General features: G+C 38.1%; 7 protein-coding genes and 1 long non-coding RNA gene across 16 annotated transcripts; 2 read left to right on the forward strand and 6 right to left on the reverse strand.

Moving 5' to 3' along the window:
* Nucleotides 1–617: 617 nt before the first annotated feature.
* On the reverse strand, nt 618–7,147 carry LOC124210499 (dermonecrotic toxin SpeSicTox-betaIB1b-like). 5 transcript variants are annotated; one of them, XM_046608600.1, is made up of 8 exons: nt 6,938–7,147; nt 6,704–6,866; nt 5,471–6,195; nt 5,278–5,395; nt 5,014–5,194; nt 4,735–4,888; nt 3,523–4,669; nt 618–1,679 (listed from the first exon to the last, which is right to left on the reverse strand). In XM_046608600.1, the coding sequence occupies exons 7-8, from the start codon at nt 4,419–4,421 to the stop codon at nt 1,436–1,438; spliced, it is 1,143 nt and encodes a 380-aa protein (XP_046464556.1). In that variant the 5' UTR covers nt 4,422–4,669; nt 4,735–4,888; nt 5,014–5,194; nt 5,278–5,395; nt 5,471–6,195; nt 6,704–6,866; nt 6,938–7,147; the 3' UTR covers nt 618–1,435. The 5 variants fall into 5 exon arrangements, with proteins under 5 accessions (XP_046464556.1, XP_046464555.1, XP_046464558.1 ...); XM_046608599.1 differs by having other exon boundaries at nt 6,933–7,147; XM_046608602.1 differs by lacking the exons at nt 6,704–6,866; nt 6,938–7,147 and adding an exon at nt 6,284–6,462 and having other exon boundaries at nt 4,735–4,860.
* On the reverse strand, nt 2,991–3,518 carry LOC124210501. The gene is made up of 2 exons (XR_006881224.1): nt 3,347–3,518; nt 2,991–3,249 (listed from the first exon to the last, which is right to left on the reverse strand). It is a non-coding gene; the product is annotated as an uncharacterized LOC124210501 (long non-coding RNA).
* Nucleotides 7,148–7,244: 97 nt separating the features above from the next.
* On the forward strand, nt 7,245–10,443 carry LOC124210507 (conserved oligomeric Golgi complex subunit 4-like). Its single transcript, XM_046608614.1, has 13 exons — nt 7,245–7,381; nt 7,447–7,644; nt 7,710–7,887; nt 7,955–8,148; nt 8,203–8,356; nt 8,445–8,583; nt 8,657–8,774; nt 8,841–9,091; nt 9,150–9,378; nt 9,445–9,714; nt 9,778–9,963; nt 10,092–10,312; nt 10,372–10,443. Exons 1-13 carry the CDS (start codon nt 7,328–7,330, stop codon nt 10,412–10,414), a joined length of 2,235 nt encoding a protein of 744 aa, XP_046464570.1. The 5' UTR covers nt 7,245–7,327; the 3' UTR covers nt 10,415–10,443.
* On the reverse strand, nt 10,432–14,531 carry LOC124210504 (cell division cycle protein 27 homolog). Its single transcript, XM_046608607.1, has 12 exons — nt 14,309–14,531; nt 14,099–14,174; nt 13,890–14,037; nt 13,392–13,832; nt 13,122–13,301; nt 12,939–13,065; nt 12,722–12,864; nt 12,207–12,653; nt 11,786–12,139; nt 11,403–11,724; nt 11,146–11,338; nt 10,432–11,080 (listed from the first exon to the last, which is right to left on the reverse strand). The coding sequence occupies exons 1-12, from the start codon at nt 14,330–14,332 to the stop codon at nt 10,962–10,964; spliced, it is 2,574 nt and encodes an 857-aa protein (XP_046464563.1). The 5' UTR covers nt 14,333–14,531; the 3' UTR covers nt 10,432–10,961.
* Nucleotides 14,532–14,551: 20 nt separating this feature from the next.
* On the forward strand, nt 14,552–17,121 carry LOC124210511 (MPN domain-containing protein-like). Of its 4 annotated transcripts, none has more exons than XM_046608623.1 (9): nt 14,554–14,690; nt 14,988–15,149; nt 15,219–15,368; nt 15,448–15,594; nt 15,667–15,890; nt 15,967–16,136; nt 16,200–16,451; nt 16,515–16,684; nt 16,754–17,121. In XM_046608623.1, the coding sequence occupies exons 2-9, from the start codon at nt 14,997–14,999 to the stop codon at nt 17,018–17,020; spliced, it is 1,533 nt and encodes a 510-aa protein (XP_046464579.1). In that variant the 5' UTR covers nt 14,554–14,690; nt 14,988–14,996; the 3' UTR covers nt 17,021–17,121. The 4 variants fall into 4 exon arrangements, with proteins under 4 accessions (XP_046464577.1, XP_046464579.1, XP_046464580.1 ...); XM_046608624.1 differs by having other exon boundaries at nt 14,586–14,784; XM_046608621.1 differs by having other exon boundaries at nt 14,552–14,690; nt 16,200–16,684.
* Nucleotides 17,122–17,123: 2 nt separating this feature from the next.
* On the reverse strand, nt 17,124–18,411 carry LOC124210514 (derlin-1-like). The gene is made up of 5 exons (XM_046608629.1): nt 18,143–18,411; nt 17,874–18,077; nt 17,640–17,788; nt 17,472–17,582; nt 17,124–17,412 (listed from the first exon to the last, which is right to left on the reverse strand). The coding sequence occupies exons 1-5, from the start codon at nt 18,293–18,295 to the stop codon at nt 17,265–17,267; spliced, it is 765 nt and encodes a 254-aa protein (XP_046464585.1). The 5' UTR covers nt 18,296–18,411; the 3' UTR covers nt 17,124–17,264.
* Nucleotides 18,412–18,914: 503 nt separating this feature from the next.
* Nucleotides 18,915–22,278, reverse strand: LOC124210508 (dnaJ homolog dnj-5-like). 2 transcript variants are annotated; one of them, XM_046608615.1, is made up of 7 exons: nt 21,880–22,278; nt 20,488–21,609; nt 20,363–20,394; nt 19,971–20,296; nt 19,568–19,911; nt 19,376–19,507; nt 18,915–19,288 (listed from the first exon to the last, which is right to left on the reverse strand). In XM_046608615.1, exons 2-7 carry the CDS (start codon nt 21,583–21,585, stop codon nt 19,184–19,186), a joined length of 2,037 nt encoding a protein of 678 aa, XP_046464571.1. In that variant the 5' UTR covers nt 21,586–21,609; nt 21,880–22,278; the 3' UTR covers nt 18,915–19,183. The 2 variants fall into 2 exon arrangements, with proteins under 2 accessions (XP_046464571.1, XP_046464572.1); XM_046608616.1 differs by lacking the exon at nt 21,880–22,278 and adding an exon at nt 21,709–21,794.
* Nucleotides 22,279–22,998: 720 nt separating this feature from the next.
* Nucleotides 22,999–26,136, reverse strand: LOC124210515 (chloride intracellular channel exc-4-like). Its single transcript, XM_046608630.1, has 6 exons — nt 25,944–26,136; nt 24,139–24,444; nt 23,903–24,077; nt 23,742–23,833; nt 23,620–23,667; nt 22,999–23,558 (listed from the first exon to the last, which is right to left on the reverse strand). The coding sequence occupies exons 1-6, from the start codon at nt 26,004–26,006 to the stop codon at nt 23,481–23,483; spliced, it is 762 nt and encodes a 253-aa protein (XP_046464586.1). The 5' UTR covers nt 26,007–26,136; the 3' UTR covers nt 22,999–23,480.
* Nucleotides 26,137–26,235: the final 99 nt, after the last annotated feature.

The raw sequence follows: 26,235 nt of genomic DNA on the forward strand, positions 1-26,235 counted from the left end.
TAAAAACTGCATCATTTAATTTTAAGAGAGGCCATAGGCGACGGCTTGGAAAGACGGCGCGTTCCGACTGGCTGGTTATTACGTTAGATTACGTGCGTAGCAGAAAAAGGCCAGCCAGTCTCAACAAAGAAATAGAAAGATTAGGCATCATTCTCGGCGTGTGGTCACTCAAATGCACTCTCACGATCCTTCCTCCATCATTTTATTATTATTATTATTTTTTTCTTTTTTTAAAAAAATAAACATTTTCTTATAGCTTGACACATTATACACACACACAGATCCCTCGAGGGCAAAATCGTTCTTTGCGGTCTATGCTGCGTGTGTGTGCGTGTATCTGGTATTTCATTTGTGTGCACGCGTATTACTCACACAAACGACACACTATATACCCCCAACGACTGGAATGCCGCTTACTATATAGGCGCAAGACAACTTCTAGCTAGCTTCAATACATCATTCTTCTTTCAAACACTACAACATGCTGGTTGTATAAAGACATCTGATTTGAAATTACAATCAAGTATTCTGACTGATGTGAAAAGCCTTGGCGTATTTTCAAAAAAATTGTTTTGGGTTTGATTAGCAAAGATTTTCGGTTCGCTGTGTGAATGGAGCATGCCAGTGGCCTTGAACGGTATATTTGTATGAGCCGTATATATGTGGCGAGACGGTCGAGAGCAGGAACGAGCGTGACTGCACCCATACGCACTCGGCTTAAATTTCAAAGCAATTTTTTGACTTATTATAGAGCCCTGTGGCGAAAGGCGGAGGAAGGTTCCTGGAAATTTAGTTTCCTTCCAAATATTGTGCGATTTTTCTGGCCATCATTCAACAACATGATATACCATATCCAGATTAATGTACATTTTTCAAGAGTTTAAAGGATCAATCGACGAGTTTTCTACATTGCAGAGATGTTTTAACGCTACACGAGCTTTGAAATATTAATCAGCGATGGATCCACCCTTCCTTTTCCGTAATTTGATCATCCATGCCGGCTTTAATAAGCATTCACCCTTATGTAATTTATTACAAATGCGCCTTTTTATGTCCCTAATTTGCCTATGAATACATATACTGTGCATGCGGGTTAAAATGGAAATGAAAACAGATCAACTTTTAATATAAATTATTTAAAAAAAATTTTATGTGTTATTTTATTCACGCATATTTACTGGAGTAGCGTGAGCATAAAAGAACAATCATAAATGCATTATCCCAAATTTCTTCGTCCAGAGTGTTGCTGACGGTGCGTGGGTTTTCCCGAGGTCTGCATGGGTGGTTGTATATGCTAAGTTGGTTATTTTGAATTATTTCATGGACATGAAAAGATCATTTGTCCCACACACTTGGACTTTAAATAGTATTTCATGTCTGAGAAATCTTTCTTACGACCAACATTTGGCCAGTTCTGAAGAAAATAAAACAACAACTAAAAGTATCCGTTACAGTCTCCACCACCAAACAAACAAGAGGCTTCTGAAGTGTCCGGTGATTGGCAGAAACGGTCGTTTAGATCGGGACACTTAATCGTTTGACCACTACAGCTCCAAGCACCCACATAAAAGCACTCACACGCGTGATTTGGTGGAGCCATCTTCGTTATAGCACAACCGCCACCTATGAATCGATAAAAATAACTGCAGTCGCATTCCCAAAAAGGTGCATACGAAATCGGGTGTCCCTAAACTATGGACTTGGACAGTCCATTTTGGACTACTAAACTATGGACTTCGATCGAAAACTATGGACTTCCCCAGATGGCGCTGCCTGTCCGAAACTATGGACTTAGGGACCTAAAATATGGACTTTAACCTGCAGAAACTATGGACTCCATCAGATGGCGTTATATCCGAAACACTGGACTTGGCGTCTAAAGTATGGACTTTAAATGTATAAACTTGGCTTTTAGATCCGAATATTTTCGCTTAAGTTTTAAACGGTTATATGAATATATCTTTTAATTAAATTTAAGCAAACCACAAATTCATTCTGAATGGTGTATTGCGAATATTAATACACGATTTACAAGGTACATTTTGAACATTTCAAAAAAGGTTTTATTATTCTTGATTTGACATTTGAGAAAAGAAATAAAACAAAGTCATTTAACGTTTAAATGCAAGATGAGCAATATCAGGGCATTTTTTTGCACTTGATGGCAGATTCGGGTATGTTCTCGCATTCCTGATGGAAATATTCTTTGCAAATGTTGCACTGTACCATAGCGTGAAATTTTTTAGGAAGGAGTTTATGAAATCCAAAGTCGGGCATCCGACACACACAGAAGAGGGGAATGGAAATTCGTTTCTTTGGTCTCCAATTTGAACGCGTTCGGAGTCCTTCGGTTGGAAAAGGAATGATGGCGCCGTCGGAAATGCATTTCATTAGATGGCAGCGCATTTGTGACCCATCAAACCTCAATTCAGATGGATTAAATGAAAATGCCAAGGCTGTCGCAAATGCGATGGCATATAATCCGCAACTTCCGCTTTCTTTTTGGCTTTCGCATTACCCATTATACCCATTATTTTTATCCCTTTATTTTTTTAAGATATGGTAGTGGTTTTGTTAATAATGGAGCTATTGATCTTTTAGGTACACAGTATGAACACATTTCTCAAAAGAGGGAATTAATTTTAAATGTGCTGCAGAACCGCTTATGTCTCTAAAGACTGTTCTTGCCCTATACGTTGTTTTATATAAAAGCAAAATTTAATTTAAAAAAATGAGATCTTAAGTATGAATCAAAGATATAAAAAGCATAGCTCATCATCTGATAGAAAGCTTAAACCTATTAATTAAGCAAAAAAGATATGTAGCTCATGCTTCTCTTGCAGTCTTTGCTTTACTTGGACAACCCGAATTTTCAATTTTATCTTTAGAACCGGGTAAACTTAGTGAGAGTAATGTGGATATAGGAGGAAGGAATATTAGTTAAATTCGCAAATAGAAGCTTAAAGATATATAAGAGATTTGGCCTTTAATTAACACGGAAAAACATCTTGTATTTAAACCGTTTTATAGATCGGATAAAGCAAGACAGCGAATTAATAAAAAATAATACTTTAGAAGAAATTAACAAAAAAATAGAATATTTTACAAAAATATATCCTACCGCCTACGGAATTCTACCAAGCAGTGTTCTGGCATTTGATACTATTATTATAATAAAAAACTATGAACCAAACAAATTTTTGCTTTAAAAAAGTAAGTGTCCCGCCAGCTCTAGAAAGCTCGTGGCTTCTTGTAGTTTATTGAACGGACGTTAAATATATAAAAAAAAAAATGATAGAACGATTCGTAGTTTATGTTTTACGTTGAATTTGGATAAAGTCCATACTTTTCAGGAAAAGTCCATAGTTTAGTATGGCCATTGGTGGAGCGTTCAGGTTCTAAAATATGGACTTTGACAGGCAGCGCCATCTGGTGAAGTCCATAGTTTTCGATCGAAGTCCATAGTTTAGTAGTCCAAAATGGACTGTCCAAGTCCATAGTTTAGGGACACCCTACGAAATCATGACCCTGTCCCGCGATTTAGCCTTTAGAGCTGAACCAGGTAACGGGATGTTGTCAAGGCCGATCAGTTCAGCAGCTCTTTTGGGCCTGTTAGTCAAAATGAAGTCGACACAAATATCCAGGTAACTTCTCATGGAATATTCTTGATCAATTGTCCAAATGCCAACAGCAGCATACGTCTTTTTCTCAAGGCTGTACTGAATGGCATCGTGAAAAGTGACAGGTAAACAAGCGGTGATTCCAGTCGCGTAGACGAGATTATTTGTCCCGAGTTGAAGTGAATCGTCCAATACTTTGAAGGCGTGATCTCCTTCGTTGTCGATAGTGTAGAAATAGCGATCGGTGTAATTAGATCTGGCGGCTTCTCGTAAAGCACCTCGCAGGTAATCTGAATATAAAATTGTTAGACATCCAAGAAGAATCTGGCCACGAAAGCCTCGTGCAAGAACTTGCTCGTTGAACAATCGAACGACATTGGCTCCTGCTTCAGCGTAATTTCGCACCGACTTGTCAAGTTTGGCGTCGATATAAATCAATGCAAGTTTAGATGAAATAATTTCAGAACTTCCCAAGAAGTTTGTCATTTCTGTCACGTTGGTGGAAGCAGAGCAGCCTTCTCCTAGGGCGCCGCATCTGTTATGTCGATTTGTTAAGAACTGGAGTAAGCAGGTGCAATCGCAGGGAAAACCATGGTAAAATACACTGGGCCGAGTACCTTCAAACTTCAAATCAATCTCGATTCCATTTGCACCTTGGTTCAATGCCCAACGAACAGCGTTGGGTGTGTTGATCATATGCGCGATCACGCTAACTTTGGGTGAGGCCATCCCATTACCATACCCAATCACGGCAGGTATCACAATAAGCACCGATACAAAGAATGACAATACACGATTCATGTTGTTGTATACCACACAATAAAAGCAGGTTTCAAGCCTTTAGGTACCTACTTTAAAACTCATATCACGAAAAACATGTTTTTGAATGTTTAATGTCAAACACACGGTAACGTTTCTGTTCGGGGGGTTCGAATAAGACACTGATATTACCCGCGACTGTTTTGCTAGAGAGGGATGAGCTACTTTGAACGAAACCGAAAGAGGGCGATGCCGGAACTTGGAATGTACTTTCCTGAAATCGTTAACAACTATGAAACAATGTTACAATGAATCTGTTTTCAAGGGCATGTGACGTCACGGCTGTGTGTATTACCAATAGTCCTTTGTGCGAGGTTATACACCTGTATTTCCGCCACTTCCCGAATCACGAAACACGACAATGGGTTTTCTCAACAGCTCGCCAATCACTAGCCAGGAGCCCAGGATAATATCACATTTCCTATGATGAGTCAGGTGCATTGGTGTATCTTTTTTTTTTAATTCCAACAATTAAGTTTAGTTAAAAAATAATTATATAGAATATAATTATATAGCATATAATTGAAAAAGGGAGAGTTGATTCATAATTCCATGGAGAAAACAGAAATATTACCCGTGATTGCAAATCGGTAGTAAGCTAGAGATGCGTTGGTTGATATTGTAACAAGAAGAACAGTAACAAGAAGGAAATGTTGTGATTTAATATCCGCCATACCCAGAAGATACCGTTACACCAGTTGTTGACCCAGCCATCAACGATGCAACATCCAACAGCAGCATTACGCCATAATTTACTAGAAAATAAATAATCTGAACATAAATATGCAATAACACCTGGTATTTTTACATAATTCTATGAAAAAAACAAAATATTTACCCAATGATTAATATACTAATGATACGAAGAAAATTGCAGTTGATGACAAATAGTGCACTGCATTTGTTGTGTCGGAGATAATCATTCGACTGATTTTCGATTGCCTTTCTCTCTCCTTCTAAGACAATATATAATTCGGATTTTCGTTAGTGTGAAATTCAGGAACATAGAAGCTTGGAAAATACTTAGTTACTTGGTGTAGTAAACTGGAGCAGCGTACGTGGTTGTGTAATATTCGATTTTTTCGGTGTAGTAGTTAGATGTAGCGTAGGTTGTGATGTAGTAGACTGGAGTCTCGTTGTAGTATTTTAGTTTAACGTAGTACGAAGGAGTAGCTGTGTAGTGATTTGGGGCTACGAAGTACTCCACCGCTTACGTTGTGGTTGTGTAGCTCCGGGCACTTGGGAGTCTCGGTGTAGTAGGATGAGGCAGCACACGTAGTCGTGTAGTACTCAGGTGATTCGGTGGTGTAATGATCTGGGGCAACGTAAGTGGTAGTGTAGTACTCCAGGGCCTTGGTGAAGTACTCGGGCTCGGAGCAGAAAAATACTTAGGGGCTGCGGTGTAGTAGCTCGAGACAGCATAACTTATGGTGTAATATTCTATAGTCTTGAAGGTGTAGTACTTGGGTGCTTCGTTAAAGTATTCAGCAGCTTTGGTGGTGTAAGTTGCAGCCTCGGTGTAGTAACTGAAGCACAGTATTACTTGGGAGTCACGGTTTGGCAGTTGCAGGTTAGGGCAGCATACGTAGTCGTATATAACTTCGGTGCCTTGGTGGTGTAGTACTTGGAAGCCATGGTGTAGTACTCAGGCTCTTTGGTGATGCAGCTCGGGGCAGCAAAAATTGTAGTGAAATTTTCTGGAACCTCGGTGGTGAAGTACTTGAGGACAACAATCAACAGCAGCAAGCAATGTTTACTAGACAATAAAAAATTTGAACAGAATTATCCAATAACTGGCATATAATAAAAAAAGGAGAGTTAATTCACAACTCAAATTTACACACCTAGCGACAAGTGACAGATTTCTTACGATAAACGAACGACTGAACGGTACATAGTTAAATGAACGAACGAAACCAGCACTATAGTCTGCGTGCAACAGCTCACGACACCGTTCACCAGCTGGCTACACAAAACACATTGAACAGCAAGTCAGAAACAAAGAGGCTCAACTCAAGAAGCTGTTAATCCTACTTGGGGGAAAAAAACTCTACTATCAGAAAACAAAGTTGCATGTAACATAAGAAAATAACAGAAGAATAGTTAAACTAAGCAATCTCTAAGAATTATCTTGCTAACATTACAAAGGAATCAACAGTTGGCAAGCATTTTGACTGAAAAGTCAACAGATATAAAGCAAAGAGCTAGTCATCAACAAATTTAATGTGTAGCCTTACTGTAACAAAGTTGGTCAACTTAATTACCTTAAATTGTTCTAAAGTGCTTCTGCATGTGACAAAAGCTACAACCGGTAAAGGTAGCAAGCCTGCAAGAGGAACATCTTCAGTTCTTCACCAGCCATCTCCAACAAATCACACTGTACAACGCATTGGAATGCAATGAAGAAGAAGCTCAAACTTCACCATACTGTTAATATAAAAATAAAAGCTTGTTTATTATCAGAAAAAGGCCATCAAATAAATAAACTTTTACTGTACTGAAGTATTTCTACATGTGACGAAACGTACAGCCGGTACGTGCAGCAAGAGACGACATTTTGGGAAACAGCAGCAGTTTCAGACCACACGATCAGATGGAATTGCCAGGAATAAATTGTAGACTATGTTATCTGCTGGTTATCTGTAAATGCACCACACAAAAAATATTTGATTTTATAGCTTTCAATCTTCTTTAAATGAATAAACAGGAGCATGGCAGGAGTTACCAATTTTTTGCAAACGATTGGCCAACGCTACCTCGTGGACTCGTGGTGTACATGTAGATGTAGTGTTAAAATTTAAGGATAGATGGCGTTCCGATGAGAAACAACAAACAAAGTCGACGTGGACACTATAGAATTAAACTGTCGTCAAGAAATATTGTGAACGATGAACTCTCTGTCTGAGATTCAAGAAGAGTATAAAAGATTGAGTTTGGAAGAGGTATTTTCTCAGCAAAGAGTATTCTGCAGTTTCATTGTAAATTAATCACACTCATGTCTCCTTAGGTTAAAGTTACAGAGAAGCTAGATTTACTGTTGAGTCAGCAATGTCAAATTGAAGCTAAACTTAGAAATGTATCCTTACTGGTTCCACGCTTGAATACTGTTAAAAGTGATGCAAAGCACTTGTCAGAAATGATTCATTTTACTTGCACTCTTGCAGAAAATGTGAGTGCCAAAGTGAGAGAACTTGACATTGCCAAGGTAATTTTAAAATGAATGCTTCCAAAACTGTATTATTTACACAGCTGAGTGATTTCTCTTAACAGGGGAGAGTTTCTGAATGCCAACAGAGAGTGAATGATCTGCTAGACTTGCAGCTTTGTCGGGAAGGTGTGATATCAGCCATGAAAAGTGAAGACTTTGAAAAAGCTGCTGCTCATGTACACAGATTTTTATCCATTGATGAAACTACTCTCAAGTTAACAGCTGGAGATGTTGCTCAGGGTACAGAAAAGAATGCCGTAGCTATTGTTGTGATTTGGTGCTTACTTGTGATATATTATTTTAACAGGTCCAACTGTGGATAGTTCTTTAGTGCTGCTACATGAAGCCCAAGCTCAGCTTTGCAGAGTCCTTCAACAAAAGTTTGATGAAGCTGTAAGAGATGCTGATGCTGCATCTGTTGAGAGATTTTTTAAGATATTTCCACTTCTTAATATGCATGAAGAAGGAATTTCAAAGTTTGGAAATTATCTTGCTGGACAGGTAAGATCGAATTACTGATTCTTCCAGTGAGTATTAAACACATTTATTTTCTAGTTGAGAGATAAGACGCCTAAAACTCTGAGGCCAACTGACGGAGATTCCAACAATATCAGAGCAAATGTTTATTTTGCCGACACTCTAACTGTTCTGTTGGAAAGTGTCGCCCGTATTGTTGAAATTCACCAGCCTTTAGTGGAAACTTATTATGGTATAAAAATTCTATATGTAAAATACTTGCGGAACCCTGTTTGATGTAATTGTATGAGAACTTCGTATTGATGTCATAAACTTCGTAGGTCCTGGACGTCTTCTTCAAGTAGTAGAACACTTACAACCGGAGTGCGACAAACAAGCGGGCCAGATATTGACAGAATTTCGTCGTTCTCGACAGCTTGACAAGCAAATCCGTCTTGTATCAGAAGTATTATCGACTGGGTAGTGACCTTGCTTATTGATGAGTTACAAAATTTAACTAAATTAGTGACTCAATACTCTCTTTTTTTTATAGAGGAAAAGTATTACATGAGAAATGTGATCCACGGATATTGGATGCCGTTCTCGCCGAACTTACTCTGCTCAGTTCTCGAACAGAGCTTTACCTACGTTTTTTACGCCGAAGAATAGCGGTATTTGATTTTTTGTTTTCGCGTTCTTGAATGTAGTAGCTTATCTGCACATTTTTCTTTCTATAGAGTGATCTCGAAGTTGGAATTCCTGACGAAAATTCTCGACAGTTACGAATGAATGAATTTGAAAAACTTCTGCAAAGTAAAATTGGGATTAATCGTGCAGTGCAAGAGCTTCTTGGCCACTACATTATGTTGGAGCGGTATTTTCTTTCAGAGAGTGTCTCAAAAGCCGTTGCAATGGATACTGCTGTTGAAGGCTCTTTAACGTCTAGTGTAGTAGACGATGTCTTCTTTTTAGTCAAGAAATCCATTAGGTATTAGATTTTTTAGTGTAAAGTACATTTTTTCACCATAATCACAATCGAGTTTTAGGCGGAGTCTCACTAGCTGCAGTGTAGACAGCATTTGTGCTGTTATTAATAATGCCTGCACTCTTTTGGAAGAGGACTATGCTTTGGTATTTCAACAGCAGTGTAAGCAGGGATTTCCATCTGGCTATTTGGATCTAACACAGGCTTACAATGCCATACAGAGCTCACTCCAACAAGGATCAATTAGACTGCAATCATCTGATACGGAAAAAACTAAAGCTAATTTCTTGGTAATGGCTTAATCACTCGTACTGCGTAATATGAATGCTGTTTCTTATTTCTTTACTTTTATTTAGACAGCACTCAATAACATCGAGACGAGTATAGAGTACATTGAAACACTGGATAAAAATGTTTCGCAGGAAATTCAAGTAAATCTTGGAAGTACGATGACAAATCGTGATCAAGAAAAAATTAAGTCCTGTCTTACTGGATTTAAATCAACGATCAGCAAATTCCGTCAGTTACTAGATTTTGGTCACGAGCAGCTGAAGTCGTCGGCTATTAAACCACGCATAAAACCATGGGTTGATCAGCTTCTTTCAGTCAACCACGTAATTGATGAGGTAAAGTACTTTTAGTTCGTTTTAATTTTAATTTTACTTTAAATGGATGGCTGATACGAGTAGGAGGAATTCAGCTGCTATGAAGCCCAGGATCCGTTTATCCAAGAGCTCAATCTCCATTTAGACGGATTCATGAGTGGGTTCAAGGATTCGTTAACCATGAACAATTATCAAACATTAATCGGAACTCTTACGTCACAAGTGGCTCAACAATTTGAGAAGGTTATTTTGAAAACCAATTTTAACAGGGTAAGTTACACTACGCAAAGACAAGCAAGTAAATATCTTACTTGTTCTACTCAAGCTAAAACAAACTATCGTACTTATGTACTCTGTAAGCCTTATTGAAGGTGCTTCTGTTTTAATCAAACTTTTAGTTAGGCGCCTTACAGCTAGACAAGGAAGTAAGAGCATTAGTAACTTACTTAAGCACAGCAACAACATGGACCATTCGCGATCGACTCACCCGACTAACGCAAATAGTCACCCTGTTAAACTTGGAGAATTTGACAGAATTAGCTGAATATTGGGGCCCCAATGCCGGCTCAATAACATGGAGACTAACACCGCAAGAAGTACGACAGATTTTGATGCTCAGGTAACTTACGTGATTGACAAGCTAAGGGAAATTAAAATAAACTGTGTTGTCTGTTTCAGGACCGATTTTCGTGCTGATGAAATAAAACGCCTAAAGCTGTAAAGCAATAAATGTTATGGTTGAAGTTGGAACAACGTCTTTTATATTTCGAGCTAAATAATGTTTCCAAATTTACATAGTGGTATCCATAATTTTGTTCGTGCACACGAGTTCAGAAAAAAGAAGCGCGAGAAAAACGAATAAGATTCCAAACTTATTTGTAACAGAACCTAAAGCTGGGCGAGCCGAAACAATTTAACTTCTTAGAGCAAGCTCAGACTATTTATCCCAAGAGAGTATGCATAAGAAAAAGAAGAAAAAAAACACTGAATACGTCAAACACTTAACAAAGCTGGCAAGTGACCCGCTCGAATCGAATCCATGTTTCTGAACCAATGTACCGTGTTCACGCGGAAAACAAAGTTAGGCTCATATTACATTGAATGGCCATTAGACAATTTCAATCGCGATTCTAAACTATATTATTCGTTCAAGCTTGTAATCCGCAATAAAAAAAATCTTAAATTCTGTTAGAACTTCACTGCTCGACAATTTGACGCTTACATGCTAGTAAACAAATCAACATATTAGAACTAGCTACTCAATTGTATTAGAAATTATCACCATCACCGCTGTCCATCGTGGGCAAAGGGGGCATTTCCAGAGACTCGTTGGATAAATTGTTACTAGCTCCTGAGTGATTGCCTCCTTCCACGGTGCTTCCCTCATCTGCGTAAAAATTGTGATAACATTGAAAACAGAAAAACTGCAGTGATTTTTTTTTTAATTGTTACCTTGATCGTTGCTGATAGAGGCTTGAAGTGGTTCTTGAGACACTCCACTTACTGGAACAAGGCTCAGACAGGAAGTGGGGTCAATTACCTCTTTGATGTGACGTCTTGCTCCACTTGCTCCTTTTGGATCCAAATCATTTGCCCAACTAAAGTAAGTTAGCGCCAAATGTGTTTCGTTTCTTTTCTTATAAACCTAAGAAGCAAAGAGTAACATGAAATACGACAAAAAGACTAAAAAGACGTTAGTTTGGTCATACATTTCCCATAAGGTAATAAACGAGAGCTTCTCGCGGAGCAATTTCTTTTAACTCGTGCAATTCTGCCAATGCTTCATCGAGTCGATCACAGGCGAAGTAAATAGAAGCACGGTGAAATTTGCAGAGGGGATTGCGTTCTTCTACTAGAAGTGCTGAATTGAGCATTTGAAGTGCCTTATCGGTCCTTTGAAGCGCATGTTCCACAATGGCGACGTGGCATTTTAGCACTGGACTGTTTTTATTGATATCCAGTGCCTTCTTGAAGTAAAATTCTGCCATCGAATAGCGCTCTTGTTTGTAGTAAATTATTCCCATACCGTACCTTTTCACAAACAAAAAGTTAGAACAAATCAATTAATGCTGCTTTGTTAAAGAAGGTTTACCATCCGTTATAATGAATAGGATCAACTCTCACAGCATTTTTAAAGCAATCCATGGCTTTCTCCGTTTCTTCGAGGGCAAGATACTGATGACCCAAAAGAGTGTATGCATAAGCAAATTTAGGATCAACTTGGATTGCTCGTTGGAAAAACTTTAGAGCTTGTTCGCGATCTTTCTGCAAATCCAAGCAATTTCCGGCACAACACCAAGTCGCAGCTGACATTTTGTCTTGTTCCAGCATGTCTTGTGCTAATGCCGAGAGTGACACTTCTTGCTGCAGATGCCAGAGAGCAGTACTATAATACTCCATCAGATCAGTGCGATATGGCTCCATTTCACGCACTTCTTGAAACAACCTTAATAATTAAAAAATATCTGTCAATTTCCTGTCAAACTGTTACACAAGATAAAAGTAAAACTAACCTAGTAGCTTGCTTGTAGTCTGCCAGTTCAAAGTAAGCTTTAGCCATAAGAGAGAGGACCCAGCTTGATCTTTTGTGGCGTGCGGAGAGCCATTCTATTGTGTCAATCGCTTGACGAGACTCATATGAAGTCAGGTGTGAAAATGCTTTGCCTACAATCCGAAGAAGAGACATAAGTCCTTCAGCTGACTGCTTTTGCATTTGGACTGCCTCTTGAATCAAATTTGATGGTGGAGTCTGCACCGAAGTTAAATGAGTAGGTAGGGTAGCTTGTTTCTCATCCTCTCTATCCATTTTTCCTACTAGCTCTGGAAAATCGCTAATAGGTGCTAATCCGCTTTCCGGGGTATCACCTTTAGTAAGTTTGGATTTGCTACGCTTCAGTGGCAACTTGGGCACAACAAAACGAGAGCTACTTTTGTTATTCTCCTTAACGGAATTGTTCGAACTGTGATCAAAATAGAATACGTTAATTAATAATATACGAATTTATATATACACAAATGTTACTGAAACCTGTAAAGTCGTGTACTTCTCCTCACGTTAGCGGCTGGGGGTGAAGACAATGTCGGTGTAGCTGTATTTCCGGATTGGCAGAAAACTCCCATACGTGAAGGCGCGCTTGGAGCAGTGCTAGCTGCTTCACGACGACCACCCAACTAAAAACAGCATAAGCATTTGGAGAGATTATGAAACACTCTATATTATTTGTTTAAAAGGAAAAAAATCATACCCGTTTAGGCATTATCTTTGCTTCTTTTGTTTCAGAGACCGGTGGGGCTAGCGAGGGACACAAATAGACCATCGAACTTTGAGAAGCATCGCTTGCTGAAGACATATCCAAAGGTATGATGCCAAAACTAAATTACGTAAATTAAATAAAGTGTCATCAAGTGAATGGAAACTTAAATTATACTTGGGGGACATGGGAGACAGCGCTTGACCGGCTTTAAAGACTGATCGAAGCCGGAACGACCGTGCTCTGGAACGTGTTGGAGCCATGGTACTCGTCAACGGTATAGAGGGAATCATTTGATCATCTGGTGTCAAATTAGGTATATTGTGATGAATAAGAGGCACACATGGTAGGGGAGTGCTAGAAATATAGTAAAATACACAAGTTGTGTAAAGAAATGGTGATTAAATCTCAAAATAATTTGTGTTTTAAATAATATGCCATGTTTACCTTGTGTTTACTATAACATCAGCTGCAGGGACTTGAAGTATAGGAGTGGAGATTTGGTCAACAGACATTGGTTCATGAGGATGTACTTTAGTGGTTGCATCATGTGATTGATTGATCTGAGCAGTGATCAATGAAGCTATTGGGTTTGTTCCATGACAATGAGAGAAATTATCCAATCCCTCTAACTGAAAGACATCTTCTGCATCTGGTTTTTCACCAAGCCGACAAAGAAGCTCAAAAGCAGCCCACAGGAATGGATTAAGCTTAAGAGCTCTGTTGAGTACTTCTATAGCTTTGAACTTTCGTTCTGTCTGCATGTAAACTTGACCCAACAAAACTAGGGCAAAAGCAGCAGCATCTCCAAATTCAGTCACAACATCATCCAAAGATTTTTGTTTGAAAATATTTCCACCCATCAATGTTCCTTCTGCTTCAGCAAGCCTAAAAAAAAACACATTCTTTAGATTTTAATTATTTTCAATGAGAATAACCACATACTTATTCAGATCTAAACAACATTTGGCTAACAGATATTGACATTGTGGCGACTGAGTTCCTTTTGATTGCAGTAAACTTCTTGCTTGATTCGCTTTTCCTGACCGATAGTAGCAAGTGGCCAGAAGATACAAGCTTTCCTCATTATTAACTGAAAGAAACATAAGATTTATGGAAAAATAACCTTTACAAATTAAGTATACACATAATACTTTCATCCTGAAGTTTCTCAGCAAGAAAAGTAGCATTCCAATAGTTGTAGTGATTAAGACAATGCCAGATAGCCGCCTGCATTTTAGAAAAATTTAACCATTATTGAAAATGAACCAAAAACTGGCATACAAAGAAACCCCCTTCATTGTACACCCTAAATATATGCAATTTTTAGATCACTAAACATCATTGATTAACATGTTACTAACCTGGACAGGTTCTTGTACCAACATGTTGACTAGTAATGAGTTAACATATGAAATCTATGAAGATATACAATCAAGTTTGAATTCCCATGGACGGAAATCAATTTAAGTCAAAATAATTCCACCAAATTGCCGTCGGAGCTTACGTTTTAATGTAACACAAAGTTTTTTTTGCCCCTTCCTCTTTTTAACCAAACCGTTTCGAGTATCGCTGTATCGCCTTCACTAAGTATCGATCAATCTACGATATTCGATGAATTGATTCAAATCGTGATGCTTCAGTTTTGACATTTTTTGACATTTCAACGGTCAGTTTTATCAATCTTATTATTAAACCGCACTTGGACAATTTGCTTTCGAAATTGTCAACAAGTTATTTATTCAGGTAAATTTAAGTGTTGCAATGTATTAACTACTGTCATTTGGCCTAGATTGTTCGAAATAACGTGGTTGTAATTGTAATTATGGTACTGGAATAGGTAAATCAGACGTTTTTTTAATAACAATTAATAAAAAAGGCGCGTAATTCTAAAATATGAATTTTTAGTTAAGTGTTTTTTAGTTCTTCTAATAGTCCTTTTTTCAATTAATCTACTTCAAATAAACAAATATTTTTCAAATTTAATTCTTTTTAGTTGTAAACCTTTTGTTTAGCAATATTAAAGCTGTGTTCTTAATACAGGGCATAAGCATGATTGAAGCATCAGAAGACTCAAGTATTAGTGATCAAGCAGATCCTCAAGAACAACAAAAGATCACATCAGTTAGTGTTGAACACACAAATGAGCAATGTAACATGTCTGAAACCCACAATGCAACATTAGATCCTGAAATGGAAGGAGAGGTAATTAATTAATAATACTTTGTGCTATTAAAATTCCAATGAATAACAATTTTATGACAAAAATTACAGGATAACATGGATGGCAATGAAGATGAAGAACTGAATGAGAAAAAGTCCAAAACTGCTGGTGGATTTACTGGTAGAGGAGTCACATTGCAAATGTTACTTGAAGATAACATCCTTCAACCAAAAGAAGGTGCTATGTCACTAGAGTACATGGTAAACATTATACGATATTTCTTTTAGATTTCTTATCTTCCAAGTTTAAAACTTCTATTCCCTATGTGAATTTATTTAGGGACAAAAATTTAATGGGGACTTACTGGCAGATGGAAAAATTTTTTCTGCTGAAGTTCAAGAAGTCTTTAGTTCACCCTCGGCGTGGGCCTTGCGCTGCAAAAAAATTGTTAATCCCGAACAGAAATATGGTTGTGGTTGGTCATCAGTAAGCATAAAATATGTTTAAATTCTCGTTATCAAGTTCAGTAAATTTAGTTCAGATTTTTAAATGATGTAGGTACGATATTGTGGCAGGCCTTTGGATGTATATAAAAACCAATGGATGCGTAAACGACGTTTAGAACAGGTTAGCGACAACTCGACTCCTGATGATTGTAATTTGTCCACTAATGAGCCTGTACTGCTGGAACCTGAACCAGTAATTCAAATGAGTATGAAACAAACTGTCGGTGATCGACAAATTATAAAGCACGAAACGCTAGGAAACAGGACAAGTATCGAGTAAGTAGACAAAACAATTATTTTAAGTTTGGAGTTTGTTTCTAGTTTCTATTTCTTATTGTCGTTTCGTTACCAGGGATCCAAATTTGTTAGTTGAAGCCATATCGTTCGCAAATATAGGGAAACTTCAACCTTTTCTAATATCGTTAAACACGACTGCTCTTGTTGTAATGGACGTTCATTGCTCTCTAACGCGTTCAGAAGTTGTTGGATATTTAGCAGGCCAATGGGACATTAACACGAACAGTGAGTGCTAACTGATATGTTTAGAAAACACATACCCACAATAATTTGTGTGATTCATTTTAGCACTCACGATTAAACAAGCGTTCCCTTGTTTAAATCGAGTTACGACTGATGATAAACGAGGCCAAGCTACCGAAATCAAAATCGCTCAATCAATAGAGAGTGCTGGACTTTGCTTGGTAGGATGGTATCATAGCCACCCTTTATCACCGCCCACTCCAACTGTGCAAGATATTGATTCACAACTCGAGTATCAATTAAAACTCAAAGGAACTGGTGATCAAGGTTACCGACCTTGCGTAGCGATGATTTCATGTAATGAAATATTCCTTACTATTATATGTTATCATTACCTGTTCACTTTACTTTTTTATTCAGCACCGTTCCATCACGCGGAACCTAGCCAATCAACGTCGACCACTCACTTGACGTGCTACTGGGTGTCTCCTCCTACCGAATCTCGACCACTTGAACTTGGACGTCCTATGGCCATGCAATACAACGTTGTGTATGACGCCACCGTCAAAGATGACGTAGTCCCTAAATTGGTAAGGCAAACTTTACTAGTTCTCTAATGACATTACAACCAATCTTTATTTAACATTTTGCTAAATTAGGAAGCTTGCCTTAAATTTTACCGTGATTCTCCTGACCGCACAAATTTTGACGAAAACTGGTCTGATGAACTCACGATTCTGGATAAGTTGAAAGCGACTTTGAAGTCCAGCTTACAAAGCGAAGATGATGTGATTATCGATTTGGTTGACACACTCAGCAACATGACCAAAGTGAAAACGAAAACAGATCTCACCGACGTAAAATCTCCTGCAGAACCTATAGACCCTGAACCCCAAAACAACCTAAAAGAAATCTCGTGTATGTGAGACAAGAAAATCGCGAAATCTATGAATCGAGGTTTTTCTTTGCAAAATTCCAGCCATCTGGGAATCATGCGTACAAATAATACATATGAATAAAAGAGTGAGACAAATTTAGTAAATTTAAATTTCTCTTAAGATTAAAGGGATACATTTTCCAGAAATTGATGGGAGGAGGGACGATAATCGTTTCTTTAACATAAACACATCAAAACATTAGAATCGGGGTTTAATTTTGGCCATTGTGAGGCTAGTTTTGGCCACCCAAAACATTTCCACGTCCCCAGTCATAGCGTCGAGGACCTGCATCCTGTGCAGCTGCTCTAAACTCAGCCCTAGGTTGAGGTGCCGCGCCGAATCCTTGTACTCCGCTTCGTTGATTCGGAAAATATTTGTATCTGAAAGACGAAGTATTTAACATATTTGCTAAAGTTAAATAAATAAAATGGCGTGTTACAGGAATTGCGGAGTAGTTAAGAGCAAAGGACCACCAAATTCTTGAGGATACTGCATCGTGAGGAAAAAGTATAAATGTCCCACGACAATTCCAACAAGTTCCATGACTCCACTATTGTAGTAAAAGAATTTAGTATATCACAAATTACATTATTTGCAGTTTCTTTACCCTCCAGCAATGATCAAGTTAAATCCAAGCAAGACCCAAGGAAGATACATTGCCTTGAACTGTGTTCCAAACCAGAAATTGACAATTGTGTCCTTATTTAGCTGACACCAAACATACAGTACACTCAGTACCATTGGATCCATCAAATACTAGAAAAAAATTATTGTTATTGTAGTTATTATGAGGTCTTTTAGGAAGCAACATGTAGTCGGAATCAGGAAACCAAATACTTACAGGAAAATCAGCTAGGAGTCCAATTATGACACAGCAAATCCAGTTGAATAGCAACATGAAAAAGTAGTCAGCTTGTCGCCCATTGAACAGTCCAGTTTCAAGTTGAAGAGAATAGTTATACAAGAAATACAAGTTGATGAGAAAGTGAAATCCTGTTTTTGGTGTTATTGGATAATAAAATAATGCTGTTGCTGGTCTCCATATCTATTGAACAATCAATTTAAGAATAAGAATGATGTTTTCTAAAATATTCAACTACAACATATTACATGGAATGATTCAAATATAGAATGGTAATCCAAGATAAGATATTTTGGACTCAAAATGGCAAATCTGCCAACTAGTGACAACGCAATAGTTAGTCCGAACCAATGCCTTGTGAAAATAGGCAAATTTTTGAACCAGCTGCTTAGCTCACTCATCTTTAAAAAGGTTTCAAGCCACTTTTCCAAATTATCTGAAAGGAAATGTATCAAAGAACAATGTGTATCTCAATCGAATTCAAGTCAAGATCAAATCGAAGCAGACGAACACTTACGTGTCATTAGAGGATAAATACAAAACAAGGCCAAAACCCAAAATCAAATCGCACAGTCATCCCCTCCAATGCCATCTATGAATCACCAATGGAAAAGAATAAAATAAAAATAAAAAAAAAAGGTTAGTATAATTAGAATGATGATAGGACTATTGATTTCTATTCAATAAAATTAATTCGCCAAGACCTTAGTGCTCGGCGCAGTTGAACCGAAACAGTTAATACACTACCAACGATAAAGAAAATCCTTAAAACGATTAGCGTTATGAGTATGACTGTTTTTCCTCATAATTTGTGTTTCTAAAGGCAGGAAAGCAAATGTGTGGTAGAAGACAGATTCCAGATTCGAAATGCATCCTGCAACGAGTCGAATAAAAACTAATCATATTAATTTTAAAGGGAAAAAAAGAAGAATAACTATTTTACCACGCAAAGGAATCGTATGATACCGGGTTGTCGACAAAAACTTTCCTTATTAAACTGTACAAATTCTCAACACATGCTTAATCTGATGGCAACACAGATAAGTTACCATGTGTATTAAACTGGGAAGGAAGGAACAAATCATTGGGGAGGGGGGGGGGGACCTCGTTACGAGATTCTACGACAAAAGAAAATTTCCAAATACCAGACAAAGCAAAATTGTTTGAAAAAAAAAGGCACCAAAGGTATTAGTTACAAATCACCCGATAGGACACTTTAGCAATAGAAATCAACAACAACAAAAATGATCAATGTCATAATTTTGAAGACAATAAGGCGTTTATTAGAATCAACTTGATTTACGGCCACCTCCACTGCTCGGTTGCCCTTGGCCGGGAACTATACGGTACTGAACGCGATGAGAATTAGATTGCAAATGACGAAGATGTCCAGCCTAAATTTAAAAAATTTATTCCATTTAGACAAGACCTAATACTAATTTAATCAACAATCAAGACATAGAACAAACGAAGTAAAATACCTGACAATTTGCCCATTCTGTGATATCATAAACGGCACCTTCCATGCAAGCGTAGTATTTAGAACGAAAGCCCATGTATCGTGATTCAGCCCATAGGTCCCCTTCGCGGGCGGAATGATGAATTTTGCAATCCTATTAAAAAACAAAATGAATGAAAAAAGGAAATTTTTTATTTTCGCACTTTACATGTACCTGACAATATCGAGCAGCATAGCAAGGCCGATTAGTTTTCACTCTTCTGTGACGCTTGGCACAATTGGTGCACCGAATCGTGTTTGCGGCCTCGTCCATTTTGGCATGCAACCGTGAGAGTAGCTCGTTGAGCTCGGCCCAAGCAGATTCCATCTCGTCTGCTTCTTGTACTAATTGGTCGTAGTGGCTGCGTCGCTCTGGCTGACCAACCAATTCAAAGGCATGCGCTAAGATTTTGAAGGCCTCTTCAGCTCCCCGTTGTCGATTTTTATCTGGGTGAACTAAAACAGCTTGTCGCTTGTAGTAACGTCGAATCTCTTCGTCGGAGCAATCTCGTCGAACACCTGAGAAATAAAATCTATAGCGAAAATGTCAATTAAATGTGAAGTCTACATCCAATTACCCAGGATGCTGTATGGATCTCTTCCTTTGCAAGCCAATAAACGATGCATAGCTTCTTCTCCGGTAGCAGGTAAAGGGATATTGGCATTTAAACCACCTAATGTGCTGCTTCCTTCGTCAGCTGATTTGCGTTGAAAAAATCGGAAAAATTCACGAATGGACGGCAACCAATTAGTTGTAACATATTGACGGCAAGTCCGTGTCTGAAATGATATCCATTCAGTGACCAAGAAACTTTTCTCCCACAAAACCGTGCGGCATTGCTGAAGTCCCACCCAAATCAAATTGCAACTCATCTGAATAACGTCAGCGCACAAGTTGTACAACCTGATGAAAAGAGAGGTGTCAATTAACATCAAATTCAAACAAGATATAAATAAATACGGATATTACCACAAGAAGAACCATCCACAGAAACGAGCAAGCTGTAATTTTAAAAGTAAAAGAAGAATTTGTGAATTTTATGAATGAAGGCAATGCCAAATGTAGGAGGAATATCCTTATTGATAGAAACCCACCTTAGGGAAATAGGCACGCGCAAGTGTTGCACTGGTGCTGGGAGGTGGGTTTCTTTTGGTTTGGCGTCGATTAGTTTTTTCACTGTCCTTTTCTTTTACTTTGATTTTAATCCTTTCATTCTTCTTTAGATCTTTCGTGCGAACTTCCACTGGAGTAACGGATTCATCGTCCGATGGTGGTAGCTCAAAAGAAGGACTATCAATCAAAGACGGTCGGTTCTTTTTTTTAATTCCACCTAGATCTGTTTGAGACCGGACACTGCGTACCGATTCATTCACAGAATGCCAATTTTTCTCGCTCGGGCTTTTGGCATTGCCTTTCGTATTATTTCCAGATGCCAAATTGTTGTTTATTTTCAATGGTCTCTTCTGGTTAGTATTGACTTGGCTTCTGTGATTGTTTAAACCAGGTTTCACTGGGGGTGGTGTTGCTTTAGTAAAACTGGATGGTGTTTCTTGTTTTGGACTCAATAACTTTTCTTTATAAGTTTCTTTGCGAATTTCATTTTCCACTTTTGATTTCTTGGACAGCTCTTCACTCACATTGCCAGGGCTTTCACTTCTTGTTGCGAAAGTGAGAACATCTTTATAAGTGCGTTTACTTTGAACTACTTCAGCAGGTTCTTCCTGCAGCAGTTCAGACTCGTATGTTGGTTCAGTAATATGTTGAACTTGCTCTTCCAACACGGGTCGAGTTTCTAGAAGGCTCAAGTTGGCAATTTCTAGGGGGCTACCTTGAAATGGGTTGTAAGTTCCAAAGTCACAGTAAGAGGGTATATCAGAATTGAATCTTCTTAAACATCTTCCAGATGCTGCTGTATTATCAGCCAATAAATCATTGCCACTGAAAGTTCTTGAATATCCTTTTGGTCCTGATTCAAAGTCACTTGTATACATGTTTCGTGGGACTGAATATTGATGATCCACTTTCTGAAATGGGCTTTGATAACTTCCATAATGTGAGTAATTAGTTTGGGTTCCTTCAGCAGCATAGGGATGATTGAAGGCAGATTCTGGTGAGTAATAAACATAACTGTCAGAATCTTGCACTGGTTGCGCGTAATCATACTCCAGGTTTTCATCCTTTTGATGAGACATGGTTGATGACTTGATGTAAAGGACCTAAAATAAGCAAACAAAAGTTAACTGATTTTTTCTCATTTGGATTCCTTTCTTTTATTTAGTTCTTGACTGCTAACAATGCCAACTTTTTTTGTTTACTTTATCGAAAGCGTTGTCTACTCGAAACTCGACTAATTTTGCATTATGGTGGTTAGCGCTGTTGTCAGTAGGCTACAAATCATCCAATAAGCTACGTGATTATTTGGAGGTTAATATAAAAAGAAATTACATCTATTATTGCATTGAATTTCAATACAAAAAACTACGTACCGTTTATTTAGTCTTTCGTTTTAAACACGAGGTCCAGGAAGAGAAGGGCACTTGATTGTCTGCATTTTTTTTTCCTTCTTTAATTAAATTTGCCTAGAGGGCAAGTATTGACGTCATTTTCAACAAGACAAGTTCTTTGAGTGCAGCACCATCAACGGATGTTATTTATAAAAATGCCTAAAGTGAACATTTAATTTGAGGTGGAAGGCTAGTGTAAATTCATTCGAATTTATGTAAATTTATGTAAACAAAAACAATTGGTATTGGTATTGGTATTTTTTGGTGCCGTCTGCTTTATTCACAGACTGGTCTTCTAATCTAGATGACCTTACGCACCGGCGATAGTAGATTGCTATGGTTTTTTGTTCGATGGCGTGAGCAGTGTAAGTGTTGTATTGTGTGGAAGGAGCCCCAAGGAGGGGGATGGAAGTACCATCATTGTGTACGATTTTTACTAACTAGTGCCCTGTGTAGGAAGAGATCTGTATTGTATGTGTAGTGGTAGTGCCCGGGTATGGGAGCAACTATGCTCACCAGGAGAGTCGAACTCAGGTCTCCGGTGCCCCCCGATCACCAAGAGACGCCTTATCCGACTCACCTACCCGCCCCCCTAAACAAAAACAATGCCGCGACCTTAATAAACAAACAAGAAAGTGTGCTTTTACACTCTCAAGCAAGGCAATCAGGAATCAGATGACGCAAATATTTAACGAATTCAAATTACATTTTAAAATTAATTTCTTTAAATAACCTGATTAAGCACCCATAGTAGATTAACATATGCCAAGTATAGAGTTGAATCAGCAATTGCATAGTAGAAGTTTCGAACCTCTAAGGAATTTTTAATAATTTAGGAATTAAGGGCTGTATTGACAGAGAGCTGAAGTAGGTAACGCCTTTTATTACAATAAGGACGGGACGCCACAAAATATCTATAGGGCCATTTTGGTAACCGTATAAACGATACGCTAATATTAAAAATAGAATTTCTTGAATTGTTTAATGGCGTATATAATGGCAGGTATAAAAGAATGCCATAAAACATGTTGCTTTAGCCCCAATTTCAATAAAGAGACTGGGAAAAAAGTAAACCAAAAAATACAAAATAACAAACTCACGTAGAACGAAACTGAACACTTTTATCCTTTTCAGCGCAGCGAAAGTGGTATTTTTTTTTTATAAAGGCATTGGTGACTTTGTTAGTGCGTATTGTAATGTTTTGTTACACAATCATGTACCACATTTGGAGACTTTTCAGCAGAAGAACAACCTTACAGAAGGAATGAAACGGAAAAAAAAAACAAGAAAATAAATAAGAACCCAAACAAATATGAAAAAAAAAGTATTTGGAATTAAAGATCCCAGCGGAGTTTTATCTAATATTTTTGAAGAACTACATTAAGGCCCAAAAAATAAAGATTAAGGAAAATAAAGGCACATGAAGAGTGTGAAATCTGGTAGTTTTGAAAACACTGGTTGGTATACATATCTAACTTGTCCCATGAAAGAGATTAAGTTATAGACACATATTTTTTACTCTTTTTTTTAGGGTTTCCATCGTTTAGTTTCGCCTAACATAAACGTTTGCGTCATTTTCAGAATCACGGCCGGATGTTATCAGGGATCGACGTAGTGTAAGTCGGTGTCTCCAATTCCTCATGTTTCTTCATTTTCGTTCCCTAGGAAACAAATCAATAATATTTTAAGCCAGTTGCAATTGAACAGACTTTTGGAGCATACCTGTTGCAGCTTGTAGTGGTTGATGATATCCTGGTCGGCAGGACAAGACTGAAATTTAAATTAATAAATGAAATTTCATGAAAAATTACGAAATGTTGAGAAACCTTTTAAAAATCACGTACCTGGGTGAACGCATCCAAATGATACATGTGATGCATGTAGCGCCACAAATTAGCCAAGTCCGTTGGAATATCAAACTCCATAAAGTACTTTCCTAATAATACGATAAACAATGTCATCAAGCAGTAAAAAAAATTTTCAAGCAGTGCAATGTTCTACTAACCTGCTACTCGAATATGTTGCAAACGAGGCATTAATTCACAATCAAAGCAACAAAGAGTGTCTCCTGTTAGGAACCGGTTCCCCCGCTTACCCAAATGCTCATCAATTTTACTCAATTGAGACAAAAGGGCGTTCTTCGACGCTTCCTCTTTCTTCAGCAACATCAACTTGAATTTCTATTTAACACAAAATTTGATTTGATTTGTATCGATTTCAACATTAGGGGTAAAACCTTACGCTGTAAACGTTTTCAATACGGGTAGCTACGTCTTTATCTTGAACAAAGAGATTGTGACCGCCTGGAACATTTTTCATGATGTGTCGTTCAATCTTCTCATTCTCAAGGACAGCAAGTCCGTTATCTATCAAGATTGGTGGTGGTGTGGCTTCAAAGTTGGTTCGGAAGTCGGGTGGGGGCTTCAGCATATCAACCGTTGTTACTTTTAAGCTGATAGTTTTAAGTTCTGCCAGTAAATACAAGTCCATGAAATATTCCTGGCAAAACAAGCAAGCTCCTTTGCGGCGACCGTCTATTGTGGAGGCCTGTATGGTGTCATAAATAAACAAATTTAGTACAGTAGGACGGCTTTATGAATAGTGAAATGACAGTTGACGTCATCAGGACCTTTCAATATCACACTTATTTGTGTACATTTCTCATTTCTATTTGAGTATTTGTTTCCTATTTACATCTACCCCGGGAAATTCCACGAATAGCGCCTCGCCTCCACTTTGACTGCTACTTCCGGATAACATGACGCACTGCAATTGGCCAACTAAAAAAGTTGACCCACGCAATGTCACGAAGAGAATTCTTGTTCTGTACTGAATCACAATGACGAGTGCACATTTTATGCTAGGAATTCAGATATATACAGTAGGCGAACGACGATTATAGGGATTCGTCAGCTACAGAAGTAATACTGTGTTAACTTAGCGCAGGACTCATTAAATGAGGACACATGAGGGGAAAGACATGCCACTGACAAGTAAATGTTATCGGTCAGAAAAATAAAAACTAGGGTCTACGGAACTCGCTAAGTGCAATCAACCCCTGTTAGATATAACAAAGGTATTAGTTGCTATGAGAACCACACAAATCAACAACTAAATAATAATTTGGTTTGTGAATTTTAGAAGAACTTTTTTAACGTCCTAAACACACTGTCATAGCAAACAAAACTTTGATTTTATGAGCAAACAGTCAAGCCTATGCGAGGGTTGGTTGAACTGCATAACAAACAGCGCCCACGGCAGCAAGAATATGTAAAAATAGGCCATCCTCTATGAGGTCAGCATCACACACACACAACGTCAATGCAATCCACAAAGCGTCCCGTTTCCTTTTATTTTTTACTTCTATACAGCCCTCATCACATGGCAGGTGTAAAAAATTTTCTTTACTAGTACCGAAATGTTCCTATTTTCAAGCTGCAGAAAAATTACTGATCAAAATGCATCGTCAGGCTCTATGTTGTTGTTGTTACTTTAGGGCACAGGGGAGTGGAAAGGGGAAATGCTGTAGGTACCGGAAACCTAGTTTGACTAGAGGTCGAGAGCCAGTTGTAAATTCCTGGCTTTATATCGGTAATACCGAGGCCCTGCTTACGATCCTACAGCAAATATTTGTAAGAAACGAACCGTCTTTTACTACACAACATTGTACGCGCCCAACTAACATTTCGAAATGTTATGGCACCAACCAAAAGGATGATAAGAGAATACTCGCCTAATCTTCGACAAACGAAAAAACACGTACGTCAGAGAAGAGTTTTAGGTTTAGCACACAATAAGACTTATCAAATGTTGGGAACAACTTCTTTCCTTGTTTGACGAAATTCACAACAATTTTGGGAGACAATCCTGACAAATTGCTGTTGTGACAGTAACATAGCAGGCAAATCCACCCAAGAACATATCACGGAATGTTTGCACGATTTGGGCGTGAAGCTTGCTGGCCTAATGCCGAAATTATTTGGGACGCGACTTGGTTACTATACAGTGAGATTCGCGTCATTCAATCAGTTTACACCATTACTCACTTTGATGATGAGCTCGATTTCGGGGATGTCTCCTTGGCTATTCCCGTTGGCGCTGTCGGACATTTTAATGAAGGTAAATGTGGGCGTCGAGAATGAACAGACTTGTCAACAAATAAGTAAACGGTCGACGGGCAATGGGCAACTGACGTCTGGTTTTTTCTAACGTCCAACTCTATTCACGCCCTGACAGGAATACATAAAGAGAGAACTGGCAATGTTGTATTATTTTGTAATCGAGTTTTCTTTAAGAATCGATTACCTTTTGAATATTTCAACATTTTTCACTGTTAAT

Source organism: Daphnia pulex, chromosome 2, assembly GCF_021134715.1.
Source record: "Daphnia pulex isolate KAP4 chromosome 2, ASM2113471v1".
Classification (NCBI taxonomy): domain Eukaryota; kingdom Metazoa; phylum Arthropoda; class Branchiopoda; order Diplostraca; family Daphniidae; genus Daphnia; species Daphnia pulex.